The following is a 14,803-nucleotide window of genomic DNA, read 5'->3' as shown; positions in this document are numbered from 1 at the left end:
TTATAAAGATTAGCTACCCACCATGTGTGAACGTGTCAATGGCCCTCGTCACAGCCTCTTTCATTTTTTCAATTGTCTCATAACGACAGCCTCTAAGGTTTTCTTTGAGCTTAGATAATAACGAAGATTCGCAGGAAGCAAGGTATAGGGAGGGTGAGGAACTGTCTTGATGCTCATCTTGGTCAAATAGTTTGTGAAAAAGATGGAATTGTGGATTGGTGCATTCGCGCAAATATTCCACATCTTTAGTTCCTTGTAAATAAATGTATGTACAGTTCCCACACTGACATCAAACTGTGCACTTATTGCCTCTATAGACACACAATGGTTCTTATCAATAAAATTCTTTATTTGGCCAATCAATTCTGGCATTCTAACTTCCTTACTCCTCCCACCATCCCTCACAGACTCTCTGCCTTCCTTAAATCTCTTATGCCACTCAAAAATTGATGCTTGATTGATGCAAAAAAAGCAGTCTGAAGCATTCCATATGCTGCTGTGGCATTTTTTCCAAGTTTAAAACAGAATTTTATTGTATATCCTTCTTCTAGAATGCCTTCATGTCCCGATTTTTATTTTTGAAATTCACCAGCTATGACAATCAGGCTTTAGTAGAGTGTATTCTAATTCCTGCTGTAGCTGTTCATTTGTATCTGAAATCATAAAAATTGGTCAGTCATCTCATAGTATGTATAGCAATAACATACTGAATTTTCAAATAACTTTTAAATACCTGTACAAAAAGGTCTGGAAACTTATTGAAGGCACCTTGTAATTCTCCTCCCCCGTCTTTGTTCTTCATTTTGTATGGTATGTATTACATGTTTTTTAGTGATTGTATCAACAGAATAATGAAAAGATTGGACAAATATATTTCTTGTCGTTATGGCTATTGATAGATATTGAAGCAATTTAAAAGAAATAAAATTAAAAAGAATTTTATTTGGAAATTTCAGGTTACGTGCACAAGAAGAGCTCCGTTCCCAGATGACTGAAGATGAGCGCTTAGAACAGCCTGCTCTCCCCATCTTCAAACCAATGTGGAATGCTGTTGTAACTTACAGGCAAGAAAACACCACCAGAGAAGTAGACAGACGCTCGTGGATAACAATTGATTCACAACCAGTGCGATATAAATTGGACCCAACTGGACTTCCACAGTAAGTCACAGTTAAACTTATTATTATTATATTCTTCTTATTATTATCATTATATTATTATTATTATTATTATATTATTATTATTATATTATTATAATATTATTATTATATTATATTATTATTATATTATATTATTATATTATTATTATTCTTCTTATTATTATATTATATTATTATTCTCATTATTATATTATATTATTATTCTTATTATATTATTCTTATTTATATTATATTATTATTATTATTATCCTTATTATCCATATTATTATACACAGTAAGTCACAGTTAATTTATTATTATTATTATTATTATTATTAAACTTATTAAATGTTAAGATAGGCTTTATGAAATGAAGTTTGGTTTTTAATACATTTTAATATATTGAAAACAGATTTTGGTACAAAAACATGATTCAACATGATACAATTTTTTTAGCCAGCTTGATTCTATTTTTGGCATTGGTTTCCCCCAATTCTTTTAGAAAATTCATCTGTACAGGAAGGACGGCCTTTAGCATGGAAGAAAATTATCCAATAAAATGACAAAGTAATCCAAACTAAAATATGTTAAGTTTTATACAACATGGAATTATTCGTATCTTTTGGATTCTTCAGATTTCTGTTCTCATCTTAAGTGTTATTCACATGTTTCAGTTGATGTAATCTTTGATTATCTTTAAGTGTAGTTTGTCAAACTCTGCAATCTTTCTGTTGAATTTGGGGATCTGCACAGAATTTAAAACGGAACCCATGGAGTGGTCGATAAAGTTCAATTGTAAAATTACACTCTTCTGGAAGTTGAAGATTTAATCCTCAGTGTGGACCACACCCAAAATGCAATTGCAGTCACTTAGAACTTCTACCCAAGTTATGTCTGAGAGAATGAGCGCATGCTAATCCTGTGGATTAAATAAGAGGTTTCATTTGAAATTCCGTGCAGATTCCCGAATTTAACAGAAGCATTCCCAAGTTTGACAGAAAGATTCATGAGTTCAACAAGATTCATGAGTTCAACTGAAGAAGGTCGGAGGTTACATCAACCAAAATATTGTGAAAATAGCACTCAAGATGAGAACAGTAGTCTGAAGAATCCAAATAATACAAATAATTAATCCTCATCTCAAAAAATCAAAAACATAACATGGAAATATAACCAAAATGAAAAATTCAATGTTGAAATATCTTTGATTGATCTTGTGTGTATGAGTTTATTTACCTTCTCTCCAAGAGGTCAGACACAACGTTAGTTGTGGTTTAGAAAAGCCAGCACACTATGAGAAATACACTCTGGCCTACCAAAATTGCCTGGGCAGCCCCATCAGCATTCTACTGTATGAGCACCTTAAGTGATTAGCAAAAGACTAATCGCTTCTCAGTATGTAAATCCTGTTCGTCTGCATCGTGTCTCAAAGTGATTGCAACACACTGATGTGCTGTGTGGAAGCCTTTTTAGGCAAACTAAAATAGGGAGGGAGTTGAGATGCTCCCCCTTTCAGTGACAGCGTAGGACATTTTTTGTTGTCTGGTGTAAATTTAATATTAATAGTTAATCACTGCTACAGGACCACATGAAGTTTGCCAGCATCCATAGCTGACAGGATTTTAACTTGGAATACTGGTATTCTCTTCATCAAAGTCATCTCCCAGAATATAGTACAAAATATTATTTACTACTGGGAACATAATTAACACTAGATGCCCAAAGAAGTATGAAAAGCAAAAAAAAAAAAAAAATTGCTAAATTTGAAATAGATCTCTGCTATGTTATCACTAGGGCTATGACAACAGCATATTCTTTTTATTGTTTTGACTCTTGATTATATATTCAACACAGTTAATCAACTGAGAATTACATCACTCTATATAAAAGCATATAAGATATCAACGGATACACACTGTAGAGTCAAAACAATGAAAATAATATGCTGTTGTCTTAGCCTTAGTTATCACTTACTGGACAACTCAAAATATAAACTGATCTCGGGCAAGTATTGTTTTAAAGTTATTAAGAACTCACAATCTTTTTTTTTCATCTTATAATTTTTGGAGACTAAATAATAAACAAAGGGAATATGTGTTTATATTTTATTTACTAGCATTTCAGCCCGGCGTTGCCCGGGTATTTGGAGGTGTGTGTTGAGCAAAAAAAAAAAAGTGGTAGTAGGAAGGCAGGCGCGAACCCGTACCGCAAAGGAGGAAAAGAATGGGAAAAAAACATGACGTCTTTGCTGTTACGACTACCGCCAAACCGAAAGTGACGACGGTTGTAATTAAGGCTAGATAATAAAAAGGAGAGGATGAATTTCGAAAATATCGGCGAAAAAAGCGATCCCCCCCCCTGTAGGAAAGTGCCCAGTTCAAGGTGAAGAAATTAATGTTTTTAGACAATTTTTCGATATTTGTCGTCTGAAAGGTCGAACTTCAAAACGATACTGATCTTGTAAAAATCTGTCACCTCTGTCGAAAGTTTTTTGGTAGACATGCAAACATACATACATACATACATTTATATATTGGTAACTCAAATTTTCGACCCAAACCAACTAAAAAGCTTGCCCTATCTCTGAATATCCTTTATGTAAAATTTCAAATGTTTAGACCAGAAATTTGGTAGAGACCAAAGCGGTCAAATTAAAAAAAAATTTGACCGCTTCGGTCTCTACCAAATTAAAAAAATTAAAATTTTTTAAAAAAATTTGACCCCTATTATGACCCCTTAACATTTATTGTTTTGCGCTCAAATAAAGTTATTAAGTTAGATCCATGGCCAAGGAACCTATATCCAAAATTTCAAGTGTTTAGACCCAAAATTGGCAGAGGAGTTTGGTAGAGTTCTCAAAGGTCAAATCATTGAACTTTGACCCCTTAACAGCCAAATTTTGGGCCGAAAACCGATTACAAAGATGTTCTCAAATTTCAGTACCCTGTATATCAAATTTCGAGTCTGTAGACTGAAAATTGACAGTGATTGTGTAGGGAAATGTACCCAGACAGATAGACACTTCCACTTTTATAGATATATAGATTATGCTGATTTCTTTTAAATGGAAATGTTTTAATGTCACCATGTACTACAGATAAGAGCCACTTAAGATTAATGACTTATGAAGAACATTTTTGACAAGTGCTTATTGGTATTAGATTTGAAGTGACCATGTTGAAGCCTTCAGAGAAGAAATCTGGTGGCAACAGATAAGTTCTTCGAAAAAAAACTCTGTTCATGGAATTCTGTTTGATGTTAGGTACATAGCGAAATGAAGTAAAGAAAGTTCTTTGCAATTGTAGAAGAAAGATGCGCTTTTGCTGTGAAAGTTTTACAAGTAGGAACCAGAGACTGAAGCTCAGCCGAGAAATAAGAGAGTAGAAGAGAACTGACATCTTTTTTATGACAAAAAGGATAAAAAAATGAACAGAAGAAATCATTGTTCACCACTAGATTGTGAAGTAGATTTTAAACACAAGAAAGATCAGTATGCCCTGCATTTAAGAATTCTGGTGATAAGTAATCTCCCTCTCAGTACAGACGAATAAGTCTCCTGTGTGTCATGAGTAAGTTGTTGGAATCCATATTAAATAAAGAAGTAGTCAACCACCTCAGTAGAAACAACCTTCTTAGTGACATGCAATATGGTTTCCGTTCTAGATCTACGTTCAGATATGCTAACGGTTATATCTCGTAGGATTAGTGAATCTCTCGACAAAGGCTTCCTTTCTAGGACAATTGCTCCTGACATATCAAAGGCCTTCGATAAAGTATGGCATAAGGGCTTACTTCACAAGATTTCTAGCTACAGTATAACTGGAAATGTTTTCTCAATTATTAAATCATTTCTCTCTGATAGGCTCATAAGAATAGTGGTTGATGGGCAGAAATCAAAGGCCCAGAGTATTAATGCTGGAGTCCCTCAGGGGTCCATGCTGGGCCCAACTCTCTTTCTGATCTACATCAGTGATCTCCCAAAACACATACTTAAATCATTCGTTGACGTCTCTGCTGATAACACGACCATCTATGGCAACACATCAAAGGCTGTAAGTGACTGATTCTCTCTCCTCTGATCTTGAGTGTGTTGTACAGTGGGGGAAGAGGTGGCTGGTTACTTTTAATGCATCTAAGACCAAGCTCCTATCTCTACATCATAGACGCTCTGATCTCCATCTGGCATCAATTGAAGTGGATGGCTCTCGTCTTGGGAGGCTCCATGTTTTGACAAGCTTCTGGGTTTGACCTTTACTCCTGATCTGAAATGGAATACGTACATCAAGTCTGTTGCCCAGATCGCTGGGAAAACGGTGGGATCCTTCTACTGTTCCAGAAGATATCTCACTACTGACATAATTCTCTATCTGTATAAAAGCCAAGTACGTCCAAGTGTTGTACTGCTGACACATCTGGGCTGGAGCTGCTAAAAAACAGCCTATCCTGCCTTGACAGAGTACAAAATAGACTTTGTGGCTTAGTGGGGGATGCCCTTTTCTCTTCCCTGCAACCTCTCTCCCACAGAAGAGACGTTGCGAGCCTGTCTTTGTCTTATCGTTATTTCCATGGCAAGTGCTCGTCCGAGCTTCAATCTCTGGTTCCCCCTCGCCAATCTTTCACGAAAAACACCCGTCTAGCTGAAACCACTGTCAGTAATTTTCCCCACTCTTTATCTATGCCTAAATCAAAACGTAGATTTCATGAACAAAGCTTCTTTCTTAAAAGTGTACGTCTGTGGAACTCTCTTCCATTTGCCTGTTTCCCACCTGACTACAACTTGGATGTCTTCAAGTCCAACATAAACAAATTTCCTGATGAATCGCCCTCTTAAGACACTTTATCAAATCTCCAATACTAACGATTACAATTTTATCCCATTGATTACTGTACACGCAATAACCCTTATCCCCAAGTGGCATCCAGGCCTTGATAAGTGGTGACCTCCATGTAAAAAAAAAAAAAAAGAGCGCTTTGAGCACCATCTCCACAGGTGTGATAGCAGAACTCCATATTAGTTAGTATATGACCCTTATGTAGGTAAAGGATTACATCAAAAGTTGGATACTTTCTGGAGCAGTAGAATGATCCAACCACTTATCCAACAAGTCTTCGATTTTAGATCTGGAATGAAAGTAAATCCTAAGAGCTTATCAAAACAAGAAGCTTTCTTGAAGAGAGCCATTCATTTTAAATGAACAAAACAACAATCTGAGCATCCGTAGTGCAAGAAGAGAAGTTGGATTTTGGCGCTATTAAAAGTAACCAGCCATTTTATTTTTCCACATTACACCACATGGTCCAGATCAGAAGAAAGAATCAGCAATGTTCTTCAAAGTACTGCTATAGGCATTAAACATTTTTCTTTTGTTTTGCTGAATTCTGAGTACATTTTACCGATGTGAGTGAGAGTCTGAGAATTTCGGTGACTGACTAGTAGAGAATATGATGTGAATTCTATTTATACGTTTTTTTCCATCTTTTGTGTTTTCTTAAATACACAAGAGAGCAGTAATAAAAAGATTTAAAAAATGATTAAGAAATAATTGATTTTACATAAACGCACACACACACATATATATATATATATATATATATACTAGCAAGGGTACCCGGCGTTGTGTGGAGGTGTAGTAAGGAACCTCAGGGAGGGGAGGATTAAAAAGTGTTTTGGAAAAAGTGGTATAGTAGAGAGGTCGAATAAGGGACCCCAGTGGTGGTGATGGGGGGGGGGGGCTGGGTTAAAAAAAAAATTGGTAGTAGGGAAGGGGCGAAACAACAGTAGGCAGTTTGGGTGGAGAGAAAAAAAAAGTGGTAGTAGGCAGGCAGGCAGGCAGGCTCGAACACGTAATGAAAAGGAGGGAAAAAAGTGACATCTTTATCGATGTCTCCATCGTCCAACCAGAAGTTCGGAACGTTGAAATTAAGCGGTCAATTCAGCTGATATGATGACTTGCGAAAACGGTGATGCAAAAAACCGACCCACTCGTGTACAAAACTGCCCAGTTGAGGGTGAAGGAATGAATTCTTTAGCCAATTTTTCAATATTTGTCGTCTGAAGAGTCGAGCTTTAAAATGATACTGATTTCATGAAAATCAGTCGCCTCTGTCAAGTTTTTGCAAGACATACACACATTTTGCCTTTTATATATTAGACTAGCGAGGGGTACCCGGCATTGCCCGGGTGTTTGGAGGTGTGTGTGGAAACTCCGGGGGTGGGGTGGGGGTTAAAAAAAAAAGTAAGTATGAAGATCGAACCCGAACCCTTGAGGCAAAGTTGTAAATTAAAGTGTGAAAAAAAAAAAAAGTGCAACGTTAACCCCACCGCGACATGCTAACAGAAACACATTTGAATTTATTTAATTACTTGGATTTAGCAGGTGCCCATTTTAATGAGTTAATGAGGTCAAGTTTGACTGCGGGATAGTACCTTCATTTACTGCTGAACGCTTTTTTTTCCCCCCCCCAAGATGTTATAGGAAAAAGACTAACCCACATGTGGCGAGAGACAAATGTTGAATATTTATCTTCCCGAAATCAAGCAAATTAAATAGACAGGCAAGCTTCGTTGTTAACTGTGAGATATTACGATTTATATGTGATATAAAAAGTTTTAAAAAGTTATGAAGCGAGTGACCGCTTCTCTGAAAAAAGCCTTTTGTTGACATACAGAAAAAGCGAACACACACACACACATACATTTTCGCTTTTATATATATAGATATATATATATATACATACATTTGTCATCATGATGACTGTTTTTCAAGGACAATCACAAATGAGATACAAGAAACGTGATATAAAGGGATAAAAATCACAAATACTAACAAAAAGCTGTGTTAATCATATCAAACACAATGAAAAATACATGTACAGTCAGGGTAAACAAATAGAGAGAAATATACTGATGTATAAGATACGTAGTAATTTACTTGTGAAATGACTCGTTTCAAAAGTAAAGCATCCTGTTTTTAACTCAAAGTTGAAGAGCTAAAAAGACAGAAGTGATACCATGAAAATGAGCAACCTTTTGTGTTCCAAAATTTATTTTTCTACAAAGTCAACACCATTCTCAATACATTTTTGCCAGGAATTCAATGACGCATCTCTGCTTCTGATGCACGTTCACAAGAGGTTGCTTTTTTACAGTTCCATATTGTCATTATCTGCAACAGAGATGAAACTTTCAGGCTGTGAATGCATAAATTCAATCATCATAACAACGCAATTTGGAATCTCCTCAGATCCATTAGAGTGGAATAAAAAATATGAGGTATTACTTTTGGAACGCCCTTAAGATTTTAGGAATGTATAACTGTAAAAACTGTATAAAAATGACTGTTATAATTGGAAAGGTGTTTGATGGGATCTGTTATTAAAGTTTTAAAAACCATGCTAAAATGGAAAGCCAGTTGAACTGTGCCCGACTTGTTTGAAAGTCTGCTGGGAAAGAGACTGAATCTAATTTTTAAATCGATTGACATGTGGGGGGGGGGGCATTATATTTTTGTTTTTCAGAAGTAATGAGTGCATTCTCACGTTATCTAGTATGAGTCAGGGTTGATAATTTGGATATGGATAAAAAGATGATGACTACTGAATATTATGAGCCTCATCCGATTCAGACGTTTTGAAGATATGTAGCACTTGTTCTGCCAGTCTTACTGTAAATGATGTTAAAAATACTAAAGATTTTTTTTCTGGTAATGAAAAATTGGTTGAAATCTTTGTGCGTTTTCTTTCTTTTCGTTTAAAACTATTCAACTAACTTTACAATTTTCCTCTATTTTACCATTTATTTTTTTTTCTTCAGAAACCCGATGGGTCGTACTGGTATCCGTGGAAAGGGAGCACTATGGCGATGGGGTCCCAATCACGTTATGCGTTCTGTGGTGACACGATGGCGAAGGAAATATACCAGCGATTTTCAGCCTATGAATTACTTATATGTTGATGGCAAAAGAGTTCTGGAATTCATTGCTGTACGAAAAGAGAATGCTGATGAATATCTTTTCTGCCTACCTGGGGTGAGTCTTTTTGGTGGAAATGCCCTTGTTATCAATGGCACGGGGTGGGACGATTTAACAAGAAGAAACTAAACCTTTCATATTGTAAAATAATATGGGGGTATTCTTCGATCCCAGCCCATACAAAACATCTTTGACTGGCATCTTATCTGGAGTCCTGTTCTGTCAACATATTGCAAATAACTCTGGATATTTCATCCCTAAACTTTTTTCTTCTTTCCTTCTCTCTGATGTAATTCTTAGATCTGATGAAATCAAGAAAATATTTAATTGCAACAGTATGGGGAGATTTGTGTAGAACAGGGGACATTGATTTGATCATTTTGAAAAATAAATCAATGAGTATTCTTGACTTATAAATGAGGAATAAATAAAACTGGGTTAAGATAGGTTAGTTTAGAAGTCAATTTTTAAAAACAAATATTCTAACACATATCAGCATTTAAAGAAGAGAGCTTGGATGTCTTTGGGTGTCTAAGGCCTCTCTGTACAGGAGTTTGTCAGGACAGCCTTGTATGAAGATAATTTTCCATTCAAGTAAACCTTAACTAAATAATCAAAATTACACAATATTTGCAGCCCAAATAAGATCTCCTCAGTATGGCTAACCCACACTTGCTTTTACGAGAAATGGTGCAAAGGAATATTTAATATGAACAGTACAGAGAGAAGTGTACAGACATTGGTGTGATCACTTAAAAAAAAAAATGAGAGTTCTTGAGTTATAAATAAGGAAGGATAAATAAAAACCTAGTTAGAAATAAGTTAGTTTGGAAGACAATTTCCAAAAGTCATTCAACACATATCAGTATGTAAAACAGATGTTAACCAGAATATAATGATCATTAGGTACCTCCAACACTTTTCGTTTTAATTTTATTATTTAAATTGATAGTGTGATGTTTATTTTATTTTTTTTTTTGCGTCTTTTTACAAAAAAGTATGGAGGCCTATTAGTAACATTATCTTTAGACACATAAGTGTCAACAGAAGACGTTAAAATAAATTTTGTTTTATTATCTCTCGTCTGTGTAGTTCGTTGATAAAAATCTATTTGTTTTACATTGTCTTATATTGTTTTTTTATCCATAACAAAAAAGAAAATATGTTACTTCCACAAACCATTATAACACGAATGACCATCCATAGAAATTGACACAAACACACGAAATGATGACGTGGCTGTTAATGTGTACAATGCTGACGTTTTACATAACACTGCGGAGATACCTAATGATCATAAAGCTGGATCAGTTTTATGAGTCGTTTCATTTTAAAATGTTTCTTTTTCAGGATGCACTACATGGACTGACTACACCATACAGTACGCTGTGTGAGGCATTTATGAAATCTGTATTTGATGAACATGATGTCGATTCCAAAACTGAGCTTGATCAAACTGATATGATTCAGGTAATAATTGCTATTTAAATTTTTTTTTTTTTCGCCTTTCCAGGAAATAGAAAATTAGACACAAGGTTAGGTATTAAGTTGAAAAGTCAGTCTACTAGAATTAGCATACACTGGCCTATAAAAATGCATGAGCAGCCCAGTCAGTATTCCCTGGAAAGGAGGGCCTCGGGTGATTAGCAATAAACTAATCCCATTTTCAAAGTGCCTTGAAAGGTGAACTTCCTGAAACTGAACAAGACCATACCTCAGCCATTTTCACTGTCACAGATTATCTAGAGTTTATTCAAGACTGTTATGAACAGAAATAACTTATTCAACAATTGTATTTGATTTTGGTGTTATGGGTGACAGGGTGGCACATGTTAGAGGGTACAAACTCCTCTGCCTTTATTTATGACTAAAAGAATGAAATATTGATCACTGGTAAATATTAAAAATCAATGAAATTAATTAAAGTTTTTTTTAAAAACACTGAAAATTTGGCCTAAATTACAAACAAACCAGTTTTTTTTTTTATTTTTGTTTTTAGTTCTTCCCATCAATAGAATATCAGTTATCATCTTCACTTTATATATTATCAGGTCACCTAGCATTGTCCGGTTAAAAAATACACTGAGATATGATATTTTAATTTATGAAGATTTTGTATTTGTTATTATAGAGCTAGTCCGCTATTATTATATTTTACCCAATATATAGTAATGATTTAAAGTTAAAAAATATATATATGATTTTAGTGCCATCAGCTAGAATCGAAACCAAAACATTTAGTACTTCAGGTTAAGCCATTACCATTTTCGCTATCACCTTTATATATAACATGTAGATTTATTTGTTTTAATTTATTTTTATTTGCTTAGTTCATTCTGAAAATGACAGACTTCTATTTTGTGTTTGTGTTTCTTTACTTTTTAAGCTTTTGATTTTTTTTTGTTTAATTTGTGTCAGTTTTTTTTTTTCTTTTTAATTTTGTCTTTCATAACATTTTGTCTCCATTTTATTTCATGATATTTTATCATCATATATAACAGTCACCGCTATATTTTGTTTTTAATTTTCTCTTCTACTTTTAAATTGTTGTAACCATGGAAACGTATTTTCCACCCACCTTTACAGTTTTTTGCCCAGTTTGCATCGTCCGTACCTTGCCCACGCAGCAGCGCATCTTTGTCTAGTCCATCGCGTTCCACCAGCCAATCGATGTTACCTATGCTCTCCGGCTCACGGACAAGTCTTCGCACGGAACAGGATAACCAAGGATTTAGTGCGTGCTTATTGTACAAAGGTTACGTTGATGACCCCCGAAACACGGACAACGCCTGGGTAGAAGCTGAAGTTTGGAATTTTCACTACGATTTTGCTGACACTTTTGACACGCGTATTTTAGAGGTAGGCCACTCTCTTTGTAAATTTTTATTTCATTGATATTAATGACTAATAGTAGGGAAACCCGAGGTTGCCCAGGATTGAATTATGACCAACAAATGTTTAACGCTTTCATCATCAAAATTGCTGAAATCACCCATTTTTTTCAATCAAGTCGGTTGATTACCTACTCTAGTTGGGGACCAATCGTGAAACACCAGGAGGAAACTTCACATACCTCCCTGCAGTGACTTATTCCACAATACATTGTAGTCTACATTGTACTGTAGAGAACCTACTGTTGATTTTATAAAATTATCTGTAAATAACTTTAATTAAGGTTTAAAATGCAAAAGTCAAGTATCATGGTTCAATTGCGCTCTAAACAGAAACATTTATTTTGAATGCACCACTGTCATATAAAATAACCTACTGTTGATTTTTTTATATGCCCGGCCTTTCCGTTTGTGTCGTAATAAAACTTCTCAAATGCACTTGTGATGTTAGGCTGTATAAGGTGTTAAATGTGGTAAAAAAATCGCCTGTTCTCTCTTTCATTGGATTATTTCGATTATCAACACTTATTAAAAACATTCTGGTACAAAACTTTTCTAAGAACGCTGCTAAGTGCATAAAGTTACAGTCATATGAAATTTCATAAAAATTAGCCCAACCGTTTTGAGTCCAGAGGGAACGAACTCACAAACACGCACACACAAAGTTCCTTTTATATAATAGTAGATAGATAGATGATGGCTTTCTCCCTCTATATTTTAATTGTCCTGGATATGACCTTAAAATATATCCAATGGTGAGACGCCAGCTTGTGGGCTTTGGGGTGTGTGGAGTCACCTCTTAATTGCCATTGCTCCCAGGTCCACTCTGACTCAGAGTGGTAGTACCTGTAAGGGTCCCAACTATGGGTTAAATAGAAACCGACTTGAAAAAAAAAATGTATTCTATTAAAAAACATTTTCTTCAAAATCACTGGATTCGGTATTAAATAACCTGAAAAGGGTTGATATGCCATAAAACAAAACCAACCAACCAACCAACAACAATATTTTAATCTATATAAGTTTTAGCCTTTTTTTTTTTTTTTTTTTTTCCTTGGGGAGTCGGTCACTGCTTATTAAGGCCCAGGAGACACTCTAGGATGAGGGTTAATAAGTGTTAGGTAGATAATGAGACAATATGATCAGTTACGGTGGAACTTGGGTAGAGATAGATTATTGAATAGGATGATTTAACAAGAACTTTTTGATATGCTATAATCAGCCAGGAAGCAGAGGTGGGGGGGGGTGCAGATTAATTTTTTTTTTATTTATTTATTTTTTTTTCAAAATTCAATCATAAAAATCACTTAATATATCAGAAAAAACAAATGCAGTGAATTTAACTCCCATTTAAAATATGGCTAATCATTTTACATTGAATTTGCATACAAAACTGATCCCCCCCCCCCTACTTTAAATTCTAAAATAATCCTTGACTTTTCTTTCCACCAAATTTGTCATGATGTTCTCTCGTAATCATCCTAGAAAAAGGATAATCTATTTTGTTTTTCTTTTTGGGGTGGGAATCAGATTCACTTAATAAAATAAATAAAATCCAGCACTAATTGGACTAGTCTCTTTGTATCATTCAAGATTTTGATAAACTCATCAGAGCTTTTCTGTCAATATACAGCTGGCATCAATGAAATTTAAAAAGTCTGGAGCATTTAACCTTTTAATAATCAAGTGAACTTCCTCAGATGGGGATATCTAGACATTTAGTGAATAAGTGCAAAAAGTTGACAAAGGGAATAGGCAAGTTATCTCTCATAAATGACCAATAAATAAAATAAATTAAACTCTGCGAATCAATGTTAAATCTGTAAATGAGATTTATAACCCATTCTATGGTCCCTAAAAAAATTCTATGGTCTTATAAAAAATAATCTGTGCTTGTTTCATATTTTTATTGTCAAAAAAAAAAAAGAATCTATTGGGAATTGGAAATTAGGCCATAATTTTTCCGATACCCTAAAAAGTTCTGATTTTTCCAATTCTTGATTTCGATTAATCATCCCAACACACACACACACACACACACACTATATATATATATATATATATATATATATATATATATATATATATATATATAAAAAATAAAAAACTTTCTTGGATTTGCATTTTTGGATTTTACCGTCATTGGATACTTTACCTTTCACCAGACTATCCATTCACATGAAATCACTTTTTTCTTCACCCTATTCCCTCTGCTTCACTTTTTGTTATCAAGTAAGATCTTTGACTTACTTGTAGTTTCATCAAAAACTTTTGCAAGCAAAATCCGATTCTGCATTTTGCTAAATCCTACCCTCTTATTATAAGGAAAGTATTTCTTCGAAACTCTGCGGATTAAGGACTATCCACTTATTTAGTGTTTCCTTTTCAAATTAAATATGTTTTTAACTCTTTTTCAAAGTGTTTTTTTAACATGTTTTATTAACTATTTGCTCTTATATATATATATATTATTTTTAAAAACAGTAATCTACAAACACGCGTGTTTCGGAGCCCTACTCCTCTGTGTCTGTAGATTACTGTTTTTAAAAATAATAAATAAATAAAAAATACATCCAAATAAAAAATGGGTGACTTTCTAAGAAAAACACCGGATCTCCGAGGCGGAGACGTTAACCTTAATATCGTTTAAAAAATCAACAACAAACTACGTATGTGTATATATAGTTAAATACAATTGTAGAAGGCGGTACAATGCAGAGGTAATGGAAAGACAAGCTGAAGCAGTTTCTGTTACCTCTGCATTGTACCACCTTCTACAATTCTATTTAACTACATACTGTAC

The 14,803-nt window shown here is 34.4% G+C and overlaps 1 protein-coding gene across 1 annotated transcript in view; it reads left to right on the top strand.

The window, feature by feature from the left end:
* The window catches only part of LOC145254538 (transient receptor potential cation channel subfamily M member-like 2), a 401,110-nt gene that overhangs the window by 385,156 nt on the left and 1,151 nt on the right, over positions 1 to 14,803 (top strand). The window contains exons 28-31 of the mRNA XM_080113067.1: positions 957 to 1,160; positions 8,953 to 9,166; positions 10,460 to 10,579; positions 11,696 to 11,968. Coding sequence (XP_079969193.1) covers positions 957 to 1,160; positions 8,953 to 9,166; positions 10,460 to 10,579; positions 11,696 to 11,968 — 811 coding nt within the window. The remainder of the gene's footprint in view (positions 1 to 956; positions 1,161 to 8,952; positions 9,167 to 10,459; positions 10,580 to 11,695; positions 11,969 to 14,803) is intronic.

The sequence above is a fragment of the Euprymna scolopes genome, chromosome 3 (genome assembly GCF_053919585.1).
Source record: "Euprymna scolopes isolate OS-2025 chromosome 3, ASM5391958v1, whole genome shotgun sequence".
Lineage (NCBI taxonomy): Eukaryota > Metazoa > Mollusca > Cephalopoda > Sepiida > Sepiolidae > Euprymna > Euprymna scolopes.
Note: the sequence above shows the minus strand (reverse complement) of the source record. Positions and strands in the feature narration are given on the sequence as shown.